General features: G+C 49.2%; 1 protein-coding gene across 1 annotated transcript in view; it reads right to left on the bottom strand.

Moving 5' to 3' along the window:
* Positions 1-19,105, bottom strand: part of LOC119375574 (uncharacterized) — a 198,155-nt gene that overhangs the window by 31,874 nt on the left and 147,176 nt on the right. Inside the window, exons 9-11 of the mRNA XM_037645788.2 lie at positions 15,680-15,901; positions 12,243-13,775; positions 6,416-6,628 (exon numbers count right to left, since the gene is read on the bottom strand). Of these exons, the coding sequence (XP_037501716.1) occupies positions 6,416-6,628; positions 12,243-13,775; positions 15,680-15,901 (1,968 nt within the window). The remainder of the gene's footprint in view (positions 1-6,415; positions 6,629-12,242; positions 13,776-15,679; positions 15,902-19,105) is intronic.

Raw genomic sequence — 19,105 nt, 5'->3', positions numbered from 1 at the left:
ACGCGTGGGCCTCCCCCGCTACTTCAATCATCCCCCCTAAATCTCTTTTTTTTTTTTGTACATCGATCTCTATCCAGCCCGTTTCATCTGGCAGTAGTTCTGTGCTTAGGACTTTGAGCGAAACAAGCAGCCAGAATTCTTTATCATTTTTTAGAAGTACCCTGACCGCTTTACCAAAGCACGAGTATAAGGTTTTGCTGTCACCGCCCTCGTATTTTCTTGCTTTTATTGTTATCGCACTTGACTTTGCGCGGTCACTCTTAGCTTCGTTGCGTCCAGCTGTTTTTTGTTGTCAAACGCTGCACCAGAAATTTCTCTGCACGTACGCTGCATGCTCTATGTGCACGACCGCCGGAGACTGTAAAAAGCGCCTCCCTCCCGTCCAGATGCAGCGGCGGGACGTCTTTGAGACAGTTGCAATGTACGGATAGAGATGCCGCTCCTTCAGAAAAACAAGCATACATAAGTGCAGCAAAGCTGCTCGCGTGGTGCCGACAAAGGTCCTTCAAGCGAATGAATGGCAGGGCATGCACGAATGGAAACAGTAGCTTCTACTACTTGGGTAAGCTTTAAAAAAGAATAAAATGCTCAAACCCCTTCTCCCTCCGTTGTTTTTTTTTTTTTGTGATCTCTTGTTGTGTCATTGTGGTGGCCCTCTCCCCGCCTCCAACCCCGCGTTTGTTGATACCCCCCCGGAATTACAGCGTAACCAGCGTAACCCCGACCAAGAGGACGCGCTTCACACCCCGCAAGAGAAGTTTTCAGGAGAAACTGGCGGCAAGACCCCTGGCGGGCGCCCAAGCAATCGACGCGGAGAGGGCCGTGGAGGCGCGGCGCAGAGATACGGCAGTGAGCCCACTGCCCAATTCTAGTACACTGTAGTTCAAACGAAGACGCCTGTCCTCCGGTTTCACTTTGTGGCGGAAAAGCAGGGGGGCAAAACTTTCTTTAGTAGGTTGGACGACGACAGAGAATCAACACGTCCGCTTGGTTTGAACGCATCTCGAAGACTGCTTTGTTTGTTGACTATTTACAGTGCTCTCGTAGAGAGGGAAAATGAAAAGGAAAATAGAAATACAGAAACACAAGCACAGTCAAAAGATTTTCTCTGCACCCCGCACGTGCAACAAACTTGAAGAACAGAGGGAGAAAACGCTTTCCCTGTGTTGGGTGACGCTCCCTGTGGCTTTCAGTGTTCTTTCACGGGGTGGGCGCGTGGGTCGTAAAACGACGAATGTCAAGGACGTTCTCCGCTCTTCCCGTACTCATCGTCGCCTTCAACCTCCTTGGTTGCAACCCCGAAAATGCGTCCCCCGGGTTGCCCCTCTTCCTCCTTTTCGCCGCGGGGTTTTCCAATTAAAGCTGCTTCGAAGTGGGGGCTGCTTCCCAATATTCGACAAATACGACATCACTTGTCAGTCGTTCGGCAGTTTCAGCCTGCACGCGTCCACAGAAGTGCTGCCAGCACTGCACAGTAACCAGCCGCGCAACCTTCTTGGCGTAATGTGCTTGTGACTCAACTGGACTGGGAAGATGCCGCACAAGCGGCAGAGTTCGCTGAGCTCGTTCTTTCTGCCGAACTCCAAGCGACCTTCTTCGGAAGACAATGTCACCAAAAACACTGATGAGGTGAGCCTTTTATGTAACTGATCATTGATTATAATTTTGTTTTGTCGGGTACCCTTAGTGCAACATACAAGGATTTTTATTCTGATTAAAAAAGGGGGAAGTGACAGTTACTTGAATGCCGCCTTGAAAGCCCAAAATGGCTTGCAGTCATTAGACAGGAGGATAACTACCACGTTACGTTAAACAACTAACAGAAATCTTCTAGATAACTTTTAAATCAATGGTTTCGTGAACTACGTTGCAACTAGCTTCAATGGAGCTATTATTAGGACTACCCTAATTCATACAATTCGCTAAAAAGCAAGGAATGTTTGGTGGTTTCATCCACCGGTTCCAGGATCACGCACCGAAGGAATTAATGCCATTCAGAAGAGCGATTTAGACGCTTCGGCCAACTCTTCATCACCTTAGAATAACAACAGAGAGACGAACTAGTGAGCCGCAAGCGGAGTTTGTGGTACGTCTTGACTTCTCTCTTGTTTCCGTGCTTGCACGCCCAGTCATTTTAGCATGAATCGCCATCGCCTTGGAGTTGATAGAAGCGCACGCACAGCAGTGACATGTTATCAAGGCATTGAGTCCAGTGACGAGCTACCCGAAAACTCTTCTACGCACCATCTACATGGCTTTCCTAGCGCGGTTCTTGAATCACGCGAAGGAACCTCGAAACTTTGTAATGTTCAACCTCCCAGCTTTCCTGCAATATGCCAGCAGGCGAAAGTTTCCCCACGCACGATCTCCAGGCTGGTGGCTAACTTTCGGACAGTCTGTTTATTCATGAGCAAAAGTGTTTACAATCAACGAACACGTAGCCGTGAGAATTTTTCGAAACGCTGCTGTAATAGCTGAGTTACACGTGTTTGATGATACAAATAAGGCCCTCGCTCGTTTCTCTCATTCCTTCGTTCATCAGCTCGTCTCTCCTCTCAACACCTTCTCGACTGCTATGGAAAAAGAGGTCGCGCAGCTACGTGTAGCCGCGCGTCCTCTCACTCCATAGGGAAAGGGCGCGGCGCCGAGTCCACACGCCACAGCTGACGCGTTGTAACGCGTACGGGGGGTTAGGGCTTTAGAAACCATGCACCCTCGCAATGTGAAGGCTCAGAGTTGCGTATTTGCGAAGAAAAAAAATATTAAAAAGCGCATACTTGAATCTCCCGTATATTAATGACACAAAACATCCCATGATGGCATGATGCCCTCTTCGTGTTTATTCGGACATCAAGCAGGAAGTGATGTAACACAGAGCGAACCGTCCAAGGGCGTCGCCCCATGGCTCCTTCAATCAACCGCTCCCGCGGTGAGAAAGCAAGGAGAAGGCTTTATGTGTATACCAGGCTCTAATTTTGTTATGCAAACATAAGCTGCGCAACGAGTTCTTGATATCTGTAAAAATATTTTGTGTATGCACCTGATGAAAGGGACATGAAAGTGACTTCGGTCACCTCTAACTTTCTTTGTCATATGCTCTTTCGGAGAGAACGAGGCGAGGGGGAATAGTGTGGGGTCGAGTGTGGAACACTCTTTTTTCTGCCTTCTTGGCGTCACGTAGCACGTGATCTATATACGAGCAGGCAGCTGACCAATAATCCTAACACTCCTAAGTTTCCTGAAGTTTCAATCCACATATATACCCTATAAAGTGGACGGGGACATTACCGCCGCCGTAGCGAAGTGGTAGAGCATCGGACGCGTTATTCGAAGGTCGCAGGTTCGGTCCCTGCCGGCGGCAAGTTATCTTTTCGTCCACTTCACTTTCTTCACATTTATATTCTAATTACTACAAATAACACCCCCTATACTTTCCTTGGCATTGCTGTGTGTTAGTTCTCATTAATACCAATGTTTCGCCATACTAGTGAAGATGTCGCGAGGTGCTGTCAACTCAGATGAGCATTCACGCTTGCTTCAAAATCAAATTAAGATAACTGAAAGCTAACGTCCGCCAGTTATAAACGGCCCGAAGTACCCTTGCACGCATACAGACAATCAAACAATGCAAACACCTCGAGGTTTCAATTTTGGTGTCAGTGTTCCTTTAACGTTTGTTTCATATCCAGTGTGTAGATTCATGGAATACTCACCGGCTGTTTGGAACTGTGTTGTAGAAACTAGTTCAGAACGTTGTATGACTCATTCGTCGCGCAGTGCAGATCGTCAAGAGCATTGCAAAACGCGATATATGAATATTTGTGTGTTTTCTTTTTGTTTTATTGTAAAGTTTTCATTTTTGTGTAAAATAAAATGCACATTTCTAATAATCAAGATGGCTGCCATGCAAAGTCCGGGACCCCCCCTGTTGTTTTGATGGATTTACGCCACTGCAAACGACACATGGCAAAGATGCCGGATATTATGCCTGGAGACATGATTCTGGTGCGCAAAGGTCTCGATGCAAAATTTCCGTTCATCGGCCCTTTCAGAGTGCCCAAAACGGCAAAACAACAAGGAATTTTGAAGACTGTGTACTACCAAGGCCTGAGAGGAAAAACAGAAGAAGCTTCGATAGGAAATGTTCTCCCGTACCATCCCAGGAGGGATGAAGACAGACGGTTGGGAGGATATAATATTCTGCAAGCTTAGCATAACCGCAGCACCACAGCGACAAAGACAAAGTGAAGCGACCATGAACAGGAAGGGGGAAGAGAAGAAAGAAGAGAAGATGGCGATGATGTAGCATCAATAAACTACCGAAGGCGCACTGCTTTCGTAGACTTTTACAAGTGTGTTGCAAGAGGGTGCTTACTTCCGAATAATTAACGCGTGTGTTATATCTCGGGACCACTTTTTCGGTATTACGAGTTGGATGTAAGTACGATTGTGGCATGAAAAGAAAAGTCTGGTGGTGATCAGCAATTGCATACTCATAAACACCTGCTTCTACGTTAGTGTGCAGACTGCACAGCGTGTGATCAATAAGTGAGCCAGAATTTTCCGAGAAACGTGTTTGTTATAACATTTTTAAGATTGAATGATTGCAGGAGGAACAAGTAGTCATGACATTGGTCTTTAAGCAGATCTATATTGAAATCACCACAGATTATTATTTGGGAATACGAGGTTACACAGTGAATCAGGGCACTTTCCATGACGGATATGAAGTCATCTACGTTATAACCTGGGGGGCGATTAACTACACCAGCTACAACACCACATTCAATTGTTGCAAATAACATTTCAGCAGATTGTTGAGTGCTCGAGATATCATTTATACGCTGGAAACTGAGTTCGTTCCTGATAAACATGGCTACTCCACCGCCACGTGCCGCATGCGGTCTTGGCTGTGACAGCATCGCATATACAGGTATATTCATGTACTCATCCTCTTTAAGCCATGTCTCTGTTATTGCGATGACGTCGTATTGAAACGAATGTTGGGATAAATAGATTAGTAGCTGGTCAAAGTTTTTCTTTATGCTGCGGATATTACAATGAAGCACTGACATGTTTTTATGTTTGCGCCATGCCCGTTGAATTCTTCAACTTCTCCTGAATTGGTGCTTTGCCAGCGTGCAGCCGACAGTGACCACAATCGAAAGTAGGGGGGCTCCGCCCCCCTACCTTTTCTCAGTAGTGGTGGTAGTGGTGGTGGTGGTGGGGGGGGGGGAGGAGGGGGCTAGCCTATGGGGCCAACTATCGCCTTCTTGTTTGGTGGACCGGTGGTGAGCTGTGGGATTTACCCACCTTCTGTGGCACATATCAGCTTATGATGACAGTTCTCTGATAGGTCGCCCAAATGTCGGTTGCACATCATACCCATTTGTTACCCAATTTCTGTGGCACATAGCCGTTTATTTTTCTAGATAGGGTCGGACACATTACGGCTAGCTTAAACAGTTTCGCTGTTTAAAAATTCGGTGGGTTACAAGCCCCCAAACCAGCTGTGCCACTGGCGTGCGCCTTTGCATCTGAGGCGTCCAAGTTGAAGCCATTAACGATTTTTCTGGTAGATGTAGCCACATGAATGCTTCGCACATAAAATCGTACAAGTAATAGATTATTTTAAAGCGACAGCATCAAACAGCTCATTTCGCAGAAATTCCGCTGTCGGCGGCGGCGTTGGTGGTTCTGAGTGAAAATCGCTGTTGTCCGTGAGCGGAAATTCCATAGATGCAAATAAATAAATAATAAAAATGTTCGGTTTGAGTGAGAATTGAAACCAGGGCTTTTGCGTGGGAAGTAGGCGTTCTACGAAGGAGTCACGCCAATGCTTGAAATTGCTTGGTTAAAGAACGCTATAAGAAGGTCATGTTGTGCGACGAGTAAACATAACGCGTGTAATATTGCGTGACAGCACCGTGGAGTCGCACCAGGCGTCAAAGCACGTGAATTGCGCAACGTGTAGGCGGTTTAAAGCGGTCCATGATTACAAAATGTGCAGCTGCACAGACGCGTTTGACACCTTACGGATGCGTAGTGGGCACTCGATCCGCAAATTTTCAAAATAAAGAATTGTGGCGTAGTGGGCATTTCGCAGCTGTAGTCGAAGGAGGAATTCTAGGATAGTTTGAAATGGCGAATGTTACGCGCACAAACGTTCTTTTCTTGCGGCACGCTTGAAGGCAGTGCGCACGGGACCCGTCTACTCTTGAAGGCGAAGCTCAAGCGTCCTCTAGGTTTTCTCTTAAGTCTTTCATCACTTTTCTTTTTCGTGTGGCAATATTAACAACGTTACACAATTAATTTTGTATGGAAGTAATTGTATTGTCATCGGTTACATTTTTGTTTAACAAGTCCTCGGGAGAAAAGGAATTGAATGAATGTCAGGCCACTTATTTCAGCTCACCTCGACGACCACGGGAACATGGAGTATTCCACCCCAGCGCTCGCCGGGGTGCCTGGCGCGTCCGTTGACCACCAGTCCGGCCGAGTTGCTGCGCTGCACCTCGCGCGAGGCGTCCAGGGAGCCCTGCTCGATCATGGATTTTGGCCGGCGCCGCGCCAGTATGCTTCGCCTGGCCACCGGAATTCGCGAGGGAAGCTCTTCGCTGCTGCCCACCTGCAGAGAGACAGCGATGGTCGCTTCGTTAGCGCGTCCACATCAGGCACTGTGTTCAACTTGCAGTGCCCAACAGTTGTTGTAATGGGGACATCTCGAGATGTCTCCCTTCACTCCCCTTTCTCCTCTCCACAAAGACTCTGCGCCGTGCTCCCTTATGGCAACAATGCTTGAGCTAGTTGGTAATACGTCTCTGACAAGAAAAAACCTGCCGCGGCTTCTTGGCATGTCGCGCTGCTAAGCTAGAGGGCGCGGGTTTGACTACGGGCCACGCCAGCCGTATTTCGATGTGGTCACAACACCAAATGAATCCGGAGTCCCCCCGTGCTGCGTGCGTCACAACCATATCGAGGGTTCGGCAGGTGAAAACCAAGCGGATATTATTACGGGAAACCTTTTTTTGTGTGCGCAGAAGAGAAGGGTACAGGCATTGTACCACACATGCGATCTATTCTGTATCCTTGATTTCTTCAAACGTTGTGCGCACAAAAAAGGTTTTTCCTTCTCACTTATGGGTTGCAGAAATAAGCTAACCTCAAACCACTATCATCAATACGCCCAGGCTGTCAAAAGTTGCTCTTGGTCAAGGTAAACCCGGCTCTACAGCTTCGTAGTCCACTGAATGTTCACTTATCTGGAAACGTTGTGAAAGGTATGGCGACACAGCCCCCTTGTCGCTGACCGTTTAAAGGTTTATTGGTTCGTTATTTCAGACAATCTTTACAAATTATCTTGGAAGGACAGCACAAGCCCCGGAAGGTGCCTCACTAGACGACGGAAACAGTGCGTTTCATTTCACATTGTTAAACGTCCCGCATGGACAACGCATTGTGCCTACACGCGGTAGTCTGCTTCTTCAGCGACTAATTCCTTTACACTTAAGTCACAATCACGATTGCTAAAGCACACGAGCCGTCCCCTGTACTTGCCTTAGCTTCACGCTCTCTTGGTTTGATTGCGTTGCCTCTAATGAAAGAAGCGACCCCTCGATCACCCATTTCCTTTGTGAAAAATAAAAGACTTCTTCTACCCTTCAGAAGATACGCATATGCGACATTTTTGGGGCAAGCATACACCATGCACTAAAATGAGACTAATAATACCATACGTAGCACGAACATAGCACTCGCACAGTAAAACAGGCTGTTTCTTTTTTAAGTGTCGAGAACTTCAGGTGCCCAGCTTGTCGTGCATCCATGCATTTCATGTGGCGTGATAACGCTCGCAGTAAAGCGTCAATACAGGCCATTACAAGGCTAGGAATGCTCAAAATCAGGTTCACTTGAACGAACGAGGTCTAAAACAATATAATTAACAGAAATAACCTAGAAGTAATCGCAATAATTATATAAAATTGCTGAGAACATTTCGGAAACCTGCTGCTGCCTCCGGGGCCGCGCAAGAGAGGGCGCCACCGCCTCGCCGAGCGAGCGAATGTCCCTGCCCCTACGCTTCGCCGGCGCTGCGTCGCTACATGTGATGGGGGAAACAGCCTCACGGAACTCGCTGCAGACGACGCGCGTCTCAGCTGCCGTAACAAGCAGAAAGTCGATAAAGCGCAGCAAAAACAGCACCCATATCACACAGCGAAATTGTGAATATCCCTAAAAACATTCTACTCGTGCCGGGGAAACCCTACATGCTTACCGCAAACATTGGCGTCATCGACGCTTTGATAAACGGGGCAGTGGGACCTCTACGAACGGGAATCTCATGGTGCCTGTGCTACGCATATCCTCAGGTTTCGCAGTAGTTGAGCTGCCGTACTAGCAGAATTCTGGTTTGAGCTCGTTGGTACTGGTTCATAACTGAGGACACTTTTGGCGCAAATCGAACGAGGACACACAACACAAAAGAGCGCGCGCACTCATCATGTGGTTCGGCTTGTGCTATAAAATCGTCTTTCCGCTGTGGAAATAAATTAGTTGGAAGTTCGGCGCCCGTTCCGTTCTTTTGTGGTGTGTGTCCTCGTTCGATTTGCGCCAAAAGTATCCTCAGCTGCCGTACGTTTTTTATGCAATGCAGATATTTTATAAAAATTGTATGACGGTCAGGCTCCTGTCGTTCTTGCACACGAAATCTCTATCGAGGTCGAAATATCTGCCGCAACTACAATAACATTGGCGCGAGTAATTAACAGAAACTCGTTAATTAACTTTTTAATAGGGGTGTGCGAATAGCGAAATGTCATCTCGAATCGAATTCGGATCGAATAGTGCCGAATAGTGGTCAAAAATATCGAATATCGAATAGAAACGATTTTATTGAAAATTGAAAGAAACGACAAAGTAAGGAAATCTGACCTTGTCCTTGAGCACATAATGCGGTGAGTGACTGCTACCGAAAGACTACAAATAGTCATGCGGACACACAATCTGTTCCACATGACCTTTCTTCAGGCTCTCTCGCCGCGATGTTACGTTGTTTCCTGCGGTTGAAAACATGCGTTCACTGGGCACCTCAGTAGCAGGAATGGGAAGACACCTGGATAATGTGCAGCTCCAAGCTAGGTTGTGCGGCAGTGGCGACTGCACGGCGTCAACAAATTTAAATTTTCATATGTGAAGCCAATCGCAGAGGGTTTCGCGGGCCAAAGTCGGGACGTTTTACGGTGCTTGCGCCATATGCAACCGAACTACGCAACAAGTCCGTGCCTTCGTTTCGGATAAGAAGTGGGGAAGGGCTTGACAGTTCTTACGCGTGTTTTTTTTTTTTTTTTTACGAGCGGAAGTGACATAATAGTCTTTAGAATAAACATGCGCTCCCTTTTAAACCAGGATATCGATGAAAGTTTCAACGAAAGGCCTACTGTAACGACGTTAGCGTTAGTTTTAGCCACCCCACTCTAACCAAGTTGCAGCAGTGGCCTTTGCCGCGTTTTAGATATTCGCCCTTTCGAATTATTCGAAGCTTCGAATACTGGCTATTCGAAAGTCCAATCAAGTTATTCGATTCGAATTCGCAACTTGACTATTCGCACACCCCTACTTTTTAATTATTTACTTGAGGGCAGCTGTTTATATGAGAAAGTTGTGGTGCGTGCCAATTTATGGCATACCTATTTTTTTAAATAGCGAAAGTTTCAAGTAAATCATGATAATAATAATCAGGTTTTAAGGGCGATATTGTAAGTCACGGCGCCCGGTGCGCACGAAACGCGGCCTCGCTCTTACTGAAGACGGGAACAACACGTGACATGGAAGTGTAGAAATTGAATGAAGGCGCGCCGAAGCAAAATGTGGTTAGGAAAATAGGCAGCCATTAATAATAATATCTGGAGTGTAACGTCCCAAAACCACGATATGACCATGAGCGACGCCGTAGTGGAGGGCTCCGGAAATTTCGACCACCTGGGGTTGTTTAACGTGCACCTAAATATAAGTACACGGGCCTCAAACATTTTCACGTCCATCGAAAACGCAGCCGCCGCGGCAGGTATTCTATTCCGCGACCTTCGGGGCAGCAATCGAGCGCTATAAGCACTAGACCACCGTGATGGGGCAAGCGGTAACCATACTGAAATACACCAGTAGAACGCTTATTCTTTGGGTGCGATGTGTGATGCTTATCTGACTTTCTCCCAAAACGTGCTATCCCAAAAGGTACTGTGCTTATCTGTTTCGTTCTTAAATTATAAACCGTGCGATGTGTGATGCTTATCTGTTTTTTTTTTTCTTAAATTATGAACGGTGCGATGTGTGATGCTTATCGGTTAATTTCTTAAATTACGAGCTTCGGCTGGCGGACAGGGCTCCAGTGTCGGCTGCAAGCCATGGTTACCTGGAATAAGGAAGTCATCCACCTCTAAGCGGTGAGAACGCACGCCTGGCCGTACAGTAATGTTTGATTGTCTCTGTGAACACAGGCGCGAAACACTCTTTCGCCTGTCTGCTAAAAGAAGCGCCGCAGTGGCTGCCCCGAGTTTAATGCTTCACAGACAAAGACAAGGTCGATGTTGCTGTTTTCTTGCGCACAGATTGAAAGAAACAGAGAAGCAGCAAACACCACGCGCAAAGGTAAGGCGATCCGCTGGTGCAAGTGAAGTGACTTGCCGCTTTGCACAAAATTTCGTCACTTCCTTGTCGCGGGTAGTTCCGGCCTGACGTAACAGAGTGCCTGCGTTCCCTGCGCGCCTGGTTGCGATGGGAATTGCGATGGAAGTTGCGATCGGTGTCGCCTTTAAAATTTGACGATGGATCTCTCGAATTGAGCGCAGGCGTAATTAACATAATTAACGAGTTCTTGTTAGTTCGTCTCAACCGTGTCATTTCAGCTGGGGTAAAATATTTCCGTGCCAAAGTGACAATGAGAGACGCCATAATGAAAGGCTCCATACAATTTCGACCACGTGCGCCGACATCGGGCAATACCTTCAGCTCTTCGCGAAACGCAACCGCCGCAGCCGGCATCGAAGCCGCTCCTTTCGGGTCAGCAGCCGGCCAACACGGCATCCACTGAGCTGGCACATTGGATGGTCGACTTATTTTAGAAAAGGATGCCCTCATGTATAAAAACTCCTGCACTTTAACGGTAGCACAAAAGTCAATTTCAGCAAAGCCTCATGGACAAGAAAGACTGCACAACGAAAAAAAGGAACGACTGAAGTGCTACATAATTCTCGTCTTTGTTGCATGCATTGTTGGTAATCTATACTATATCTTTAGTTAGAGCATTAGGTCAGAAAAATTCAAACTTTTCCGCTATATGCAAGGTGCACTTTGGGAATCCTTGCGTACTATTTTCCTACGAAGGTTGTGCCTCTCTTCTCGCCTTTTAAAGAGCGGGTGCAAACTGGATATCTACCTGCCGGTTGTTTTCCCACCTTTCGCATTTGATGTGTCTTTGTATGCGTAATGTTGAGCGATGTCGACCAAGCTGGCGACTTGACAGAAGCAGCCCTGCTGCAAATGCAAGCAATTAACATTTTCTGGTCTTCTTGCGGCGGCCGTGAAGTATTTTGTTAAGTACAACATAGCTGGTTTAGTATCCAGGGCAGCACACGCATGTTCGCATAGATTTGTTTGCGCTGGCGTCAAACAAAAACACACTGTCAAAATATCTCTGCAACCATCTACTAAAGCGTCTCACAGCGCCTCCTCGCTGAAAGAAAATCAGGAAGTGTTGTGCCATAATGCATGCATTTGTTCACCATTGTAAGGTTCCTCATTCCAGCGACCTTCTCGCATTTTTCAGTGCTAGTTGGACACCTTAACAGTTCCCTGACCGAGTTGAAGCGTGAGAGTTATTTCTCTCACTCCTTTTGTTCTTTTTGTACATGAAATAAACTACATTTTCTAGAGGGTCATGCGGTTTATAAACCCACGAATTTCTATTTAGAACCGATATCATCACACGTGATTGTTGATACTACCAGGGGCGTAGGCAGAAATTTTTTTCGGGGGGGGCACCTCCTTGATCTGTAGTGGGGACGAGCAGGCAGATGTGGTCGAATGTCATTTTCTGCTCTGTATGCTATGGCAAAAAAAATTTCGGGGGGGGGGGGGGGGCACGGGCCCGGTGTGCCCTAACGTGGATACGCCCCTGGATACTACTCATATGGTGCATGTGGAACAAAGTGCTTCTGGGACGCTCACTGATTTTTCTTTCTCCTCACCGAAGCGGGCCTATGCAGCCGTTCGTCGGGCGTGGACTCTCGCCTCGTGGGAGGCGCGTCGTGAAGTCCCATGAGCCGGAAGGCCTCAGGCAGCTCGCAGAGGCTGATCACTGACACGTGGTCGTCTCGCGGCGGCGTCTCATATTCGTCCTTGGAGTTCTCGTCATCGGCATCTGTGCCCGACCGCCTGCAGGCCCGCCACACCTCACCGATGTTGCCCATAGACCATCGGTCCTCACGCGATATCGACGGCGCCGCCGGCGCGTCGAAGTAGATGGAAGGCTCGTCCGAGTGCATCCGTGTGAGAACGTGGTTTGCCCACGTTCGCGAAGTCTGGTCCGCCTGATGTCCGGGCGTCGAGAAGTCGTCCCGGCGGCTTCCGAGCGAGGGCGACCTTTCCATGCAGGGCTTCTTAAGGATCCCTTTCGGTGCAGGCACGCCGCTGGCGCTCGCTGACCGCTGTACGGATCGGCTTTCGGTGACAGACTCCTCCCTCACGTGCGAGGTTGCGGGCTCCTTTTTCTCTTCTTCGGGCGTCCGCAGATGAATGGAAGGCAGCGACGCTCGGCGTTCCTCGGCGTCCTCACTGCACCGAGCAGCAACGTTCCGAGCCACGTCCACCTCGTAGACGTTGTCGTCAAATGAAGCCTGCTGCCTGAGCGGTGGCTGAAGGTGGGACCGGATGTGCTGGCCCATCGACGGGCAGCTCCAGACGCGCGCCAACCCCAGAGGTACGGGACCCTGCAGAGGGAAGCCCGCGAGCGTGATGCGGTAGTCGGCCGGCTGCGAGATGGCACGGCGAACGGGCTTCTTCGCATCCTCCTGTATCACCATGCGGCCTTCCTCGAGCCTCTTTCTTCTCTCGTCGTCGGTGTGCTTGGCTGCGGGCCTTCCGGCCATCTTGTCCAGGGCGTAAGCGGACGAGTCCCTTTTGACCGCCCGGTGGTCGGGCGAGGCGAGAGGCGCGTTTTCGTCCATTTCGTCGTGGTCGGTCTCCTCGCTGTCGTCGAAAGATGCCTGCCACTTGGAGGCGAGCGTCATGGCCGCCGCGGCTCCCTTGGTGACTTGCTGCATCGCGGATATGTTGTCGTCGTCAGCCATCGCAAACTGCGTCAGCGAGACGTCTCGGTGGTACGGCCTTCGGTGCAGCCTCCGGTGCTGCTGACGCTGTTCCTGGTTGCTGGCCTTGGGGTCTGTCGGAGGTGTGCTCACTGACTGCGGGAGCTGCTGCTTGGCAGCTGCGATCTGCAGCACTTCGTCCAGGGGCGAAGGTCCTTTAGACAGATCGACAGTGTCTGGCTGCGCGGCAGCTTCTTGGGGGCCCACGTTAGCTACCATGTCGGGAAGGTTTGCGGTCGCGCCGATGTGCAGACGCGGCAGCTGCGGCCTCTTCAAGGAACGCTCTTCGCGCGACGGGCTATCCCGTGCCGAGGCAGTGCCAGTGTCGACTATGATGCGAGGCGCCGGTTGAGGTCTTTCGTCCACGTTCTCGGCACCAGACGACACATCTGCTTTCTTGTCCTTTGCCAGTTTCTGCGAGGACAGAGACGACACACAGCAGGTGAAGCAGGCGTAATTTCAAGCATGCATACTGCAAGGGATGACAAAGGGCACCAAAACGACAAGCGAATTGTCAACAAATGAATGAACATTTGGCTCAAGGAAAGGAATTACCGTTTCCAATTTACACCGCTGATGTATAGGCTCGGTTATCCACCGCCTGAGCAGCGGATTTCCTGACGATGTTTTCGCTTAACTTGTCCTCATGGAAATGTAGTGACACCGGGTATGTTCAAGCTAACGCGACGCGTTTCTATGAAGGGATGGCTCGTTATGCTATGTGTTTTTATTAAAAAAATTTCCGTTAAGTCTTTCGAGAAAGTAGATGAACTTCAGTAGTGTTTTGAAATGTTTCTTGTCATCTATGTTGGAGCGATGCTAACTGATGCCTAGATGTTAACTGATGACTATCTCATGCGACTTCCACGGTTGCTTTGGCGATCGTATTTTTCCGAGAGCAATGGGCAATGTATGTTGGCAAACTAACCGCAATACAGCAACGTGGGAAGGCCGTCAATGATGCAGCCGAGACACTCTTAATTCATCGCCGAGATTTTGTAAATCAAGTTACTCGCTTTGCGTATCATTTTTACGTTTGTAAAATACGTACATTCAAGGACAGCTGATACACGGACAAGGCAAGGCTAACTAAAACAGGTGTTTTCAGTTTTTTTTCTTTATGTTTCTCTCTACTGTGGTGTCCAAATAATATTTTGATTACTGACGCGAGATTATGCGCTCGAGTTACCGCTTGCGGAAACTGTTCGTCTTTTGTAGCGTTAGCTACACTTGCCTAGCCGGAGCCAATTTTGCGTGGATTTTCATGAGCCGTGCCGCGCATGCGCGAGGATCAGTGATGTAATACAGCTCGGTCACCGGAGCTGGCATCTCACGCGCTCCCTGACACCGCCGCGCACGGCTCGCCGCTGCTGGTGGTTCGGGAGGAGTGGCATCGTAGGCGCGGCAGACACGCTGGCGCCGGCGCGCGCGCAGACTCCGCCACCGCCGCGCGCGGCTCGCCGCTGCTGGTCTGCGACGCATTCGAGAGGAGTGACGTCGTAGCCATAGACACAGTGGCGCCGGCGCGCGCGCAGGTATTCGCCTTCGTGTGCAGTCGCCGCCTCACACCGCGCTGGGGCCGCTTGATAGCGCCTGTGACTAGCGTTTGCAGGTGGGTAACGCCATGGAGAAGGAGAGCGCAAATGCTGCTCGACGGCATAGAAGAGCCGAGAAGCTTATCTCATCGGATGCCGAAGTAGTTGCCTGGAAATTAGCGGTTCAGCGTACGAAGAATGAACAGAAGAAGGCTAATAATCCTAGACAATCTGGAAAGCTAAGAATATTCAGCTGAACCTTTGCTAACGCTACGTATATCCTGGCATAACCGAGCTAAGCCACTGAAAACATTTTTTTTTCGTGTTAGCGCTTCATTTGGCCACGGCATTTACAAGCCTAATTTGTATCCCCTGTACGAGGCCTATCGATGCATGCTTCAATCGCCGACGTCTGCTGTCAGCTCCTGGACAAGCACAGGTAAGCGTGGTGCGAGCACGTCTAAGAAATTTTCAGGTATCTATTAATTCCGAACAGTTGACGGACACTAGCTAATCTTACCGCAGCTTCTACTCTGGCGCGTGTTTTTCCACACACAGCTCAGAGACATTTGTCCTCTCCTGTACGGACTGCATAACCTGATAAGGCACATTTTTTTTCATGGAATATTTAGAAGAAATGGCCGGCAGGCTCGGCTTGCGGCTCCCTACGTGGGACTGAGCCGGGTTCTGCAGGACCTAATAAAGCTGTTTTCAATTCAATTTAATGCAGCAATCTCGCGTCGAGGAGGTGCAGTTACAACCTTGGCGTCCAATGCAGCGTACCTCGTTGTTAGGGGTCGGTGCCAAGTGGCATTCCCGGGACGGGTTGTTGTTATTCCTATTGTTGATCTCCGTGAGCGCCGTCTGGTGGGAGGGCAATTCCCGAGGCGTTTGGTGAACGCTGTCAACCTCCCTCTTGGCCGCCTCCCAGTGGGGGAGGATGTGCGGCCCATGATGACTTCGCAGCGTCGTCGAAGCGGGACGTGTGTCCTTGGCCAACAGCGCCTGCGGTGGCAAGGTGGTGTTAGCAGTGATTGGTGCAAGCTACCTCGATCGAAAACTGGTAGCACACAACACGTGATGGAAGTCCATGTGCCAGTAAAAAGTGACAGGCACCAAAGACCATGTCGGTGGACCACAGTGAGTCGGGCGTTTCTAAAGAACATACTCCTCGATCACTCGCGTGTTTCACGAAGTGAAACCCCGCAAAGGAAATGAAAGCGATCGGTAAAGCAGGCTGACGGAAAGCCGAACAATATTGCTGCTCAGGAAAACTTACTTAGGACAGGCAGCTGCTCTGAGGGTCAAGTGAGACAAAGGCTTCCGAATTGCCATCTTTTCTGCCGTTCAACAAGCACCCCTGCTACAGCCGAAAGGCTATGCGCCGCCTAGCCTCTATTTTCATATGTGTCCGCCCACAAAGGATATGCACCATTTATCACATATACTAATTCGATTCACTGCTTCGACAGTTACGCACCACTAGTCCTGTCCTCTTGTTACGTTCCTCGTTTTGCATTTCGCTCAGCGCATCTACGTTACAATGCTTCGACAGAAGTGTCAGCAAATGGGCAAGCCAAGTAATGCGACGAAAGGGGCTAGTTGGTTCATGGTGGCTTGGCGATGCGCTTACGGTTGGGAGACGCTACGAAGGATAGTCTACAAAGAACTCGGGACGTTCTGTTAAACTGTGTCCTGTGTTCTTTGCAGTCTGTCCTCCGTAGCGTCTCCTTACCGTAAGCGCATCGCCAAGCCAATTATTATACTCCATTTCGTTCCTCAAGGCCCGCGCACGGCTTCGGTCGGCGTTCGTGCAAAAAAAAAAAATAAAAAAAAATACGAGATAACCGGTTGTGACGGCGTTTCGGCTAACTTGATACAATCGCTATGAAGGGGTATGATTTGTCAAGATTTGTTTCTTCCATTCCTTTAAAGAAACCTAATGAATCCAACAGACTGTTAAGGCTGCGAATGCGTAGGGGATATTATTTGTTATTTTAAGTGTAATGTAGTAATCATGATATAAACTTCAATGCTGACGGAAAATACCCTTGCCGTCTGTTGGGCGGGAACCTACGCCGAGGCCGGTCATGACGGTGCTATTCGGCGTATTCGTTGTCACTGGGCGGAGGGACACACAGTTGAGTCAAGAGTCCTTCTAGACTCCCGAAGAATCATCACTGGCTGTCTCAGCTTGCAAATCGTCGCAAATGACAGCGCTTGGACAATTCATGATATTGGAGCGTTAGAACATTGCAAGCGCTGGAAATGAGAGAGTGGTCCTTGAGAAGTAGAACGTCTGAAGAAATGAAAACTTTATATAGAAATGCGTAGTGCTCCATAGGAAACAACTGTGCATAACTGGCAACATTTAACAATAATAATATCTGGGGTTTAAGGTCCCAAAACCAAGATATGATTATGAGAGACGCCGTAGTGGAGGGCTCCGGAAATTTCGACCACCTGGGGTTCTTTAACGTGCACCTAAATCTAAGTACACGGGCCTCAAACATTTCCGCCTCCACTGAAAATGCAGCTGCCGCGGCCGGGATTCGATCCAGCGACCTTCGGGTAAGCAGTCGAGCACCATAACCACTAGACCACCGTGGCAAGGCAACATTTGGTTGATCCTTAAAGGGCGCCTCACCAGGTGACGTAACGAATTTTAGTTAGACATTTGAAGTTGTTGCGAGCCCAATAAAGAGCATTATGCCACAGGAATTTTTCTAATCTGTCCGTTAGAAGCTGAGAAAAACAAAACATTGTAGCGGCGCGAAACCATGATGCGAGGAGGCGAGCTGCAAACCCTTGCCGCTCGCCCCGTGTAGCCCTCACAAGCCAAATCCCTTCCCTGCCCTCTTGGGCACGCGAGCAGGAGAATCACATAACGCATACGCATGAACACGTCATGCGCACACAATGTCACGAGCGCATGACGTGCCCGAACCAGCCCGAGCTCCCGAGACGCGAGCGGTGTTGTGGCGGCGTTCTTTGCGCTTCGTCTCTGCAAGTTATGCCGAATGCGCCCTCGCCCATCACTTGGCTTTCAACCACGGTGTAAGAATATACTCAGGTGATGACACTCTTCCCCCAACGCATGGGAAACCGCAATCCACGCGCGTCCAGATAATGTTCGGGTTCTTATCAGATGACTTGCAGTTTAATCGGCGCCGTCTTGGAGGGCGCTACGAAAAGCGGGGCACTCGTCTCCATAGCAACGCGTATGCTGCTGATAACGTGCGTTTTTTTGTGCCATTTTGTTGGATAATGTGCATCCGCCAAGCGGCGTCGAGGGGCAAAATCGAGAGAGCAACAGGAAAGGGCACGGCGAGCGGGGCGGCGGTGACGCAGCACCACCGTGATTCGGCTACTCGCGGGCGCTCTCCGCCTCAAGCCATTAGATGGCGCGCCGTTCAACGGACCGACGACCGAACATTTTCTGGCCGCTTAGGCGCGCGCAGTGTCAACACCTGAATATTCTTACACCGTGCTTTCAACCTATTACTGAGCACGAAAGCTGCGAGATTTGTACGGACGCGAGGCTAGCGGTGTGCGGCGTGAACATCTAGTTAGACGCGGGAGGATACATGAGCCTAATGAGCGCTGGAACTCGGTAGAAAATTAGTTTCGTTGTAAAGGGTGGCGTTTGCACGAAGCGCAAAGCGCGAGAACACGAACGCGTGCGAAACGGAGGTATACTCGGGGACAACTTTCTGTGGCAATGAAGGGAAAGCTACGGGGGCGGAGCGTCTGCACATGTACTGCTACGCGAAGTAATCCGGTTTGGCGCGCGTCTCGTAACGCCGTGGAAAGTGATGGCTAGCGTTGCATTTCGACGCAAACGCTGCTTAGCGTCTAAGGTACGGGTAAAAGGCGACTCTTTTGCAAGCACGCAAAAACGCAAAGTGGCAACGTATAAAGTAAAATAAATACAAATATCTCGCTTGTGTGCATTGCGTTCCGTCTCAAAAGGCTACATGTAGAAAATGCTGGAGTATTTTATATATCTCACGCAGAAAATACGGACGTAATTGTGGGACTACATTCATTAGCGGTAGGATACGTGCATTGTGGCTCTGTAGCTTTCCGTTCATTGCCACAGAAAGTTGTCCCCGAGTATAGATTAGTCTCGAATCTCGCTGCGATCCGCAGTAAAAATTAAGAAAGAAAACGCACACATTCCGTTTCTGTCTTTTATTACTGCTCTCA

This window comes from Rhipicephalus sanguineus, chromosome 11 (assembly GCF_013339695.2).
Source record: "Rhipicephalus sanguineus isolate Rsan-2018 chromosome 11, BIME_Rsan_1.4, whole genome shotgun sequence".
Classification (NCBI taxonomy): Eukaryota; Metazoa; Arthropoda; class Arachnida; order Ixodida; family Ixodidae; genus Rhipicephalus; species Rhipicephalus sanguineus.
Note: the sequence above shows the minus strand (reverse complement) of the source record. Positions and strands in the feature narration are given on the sequence as shown.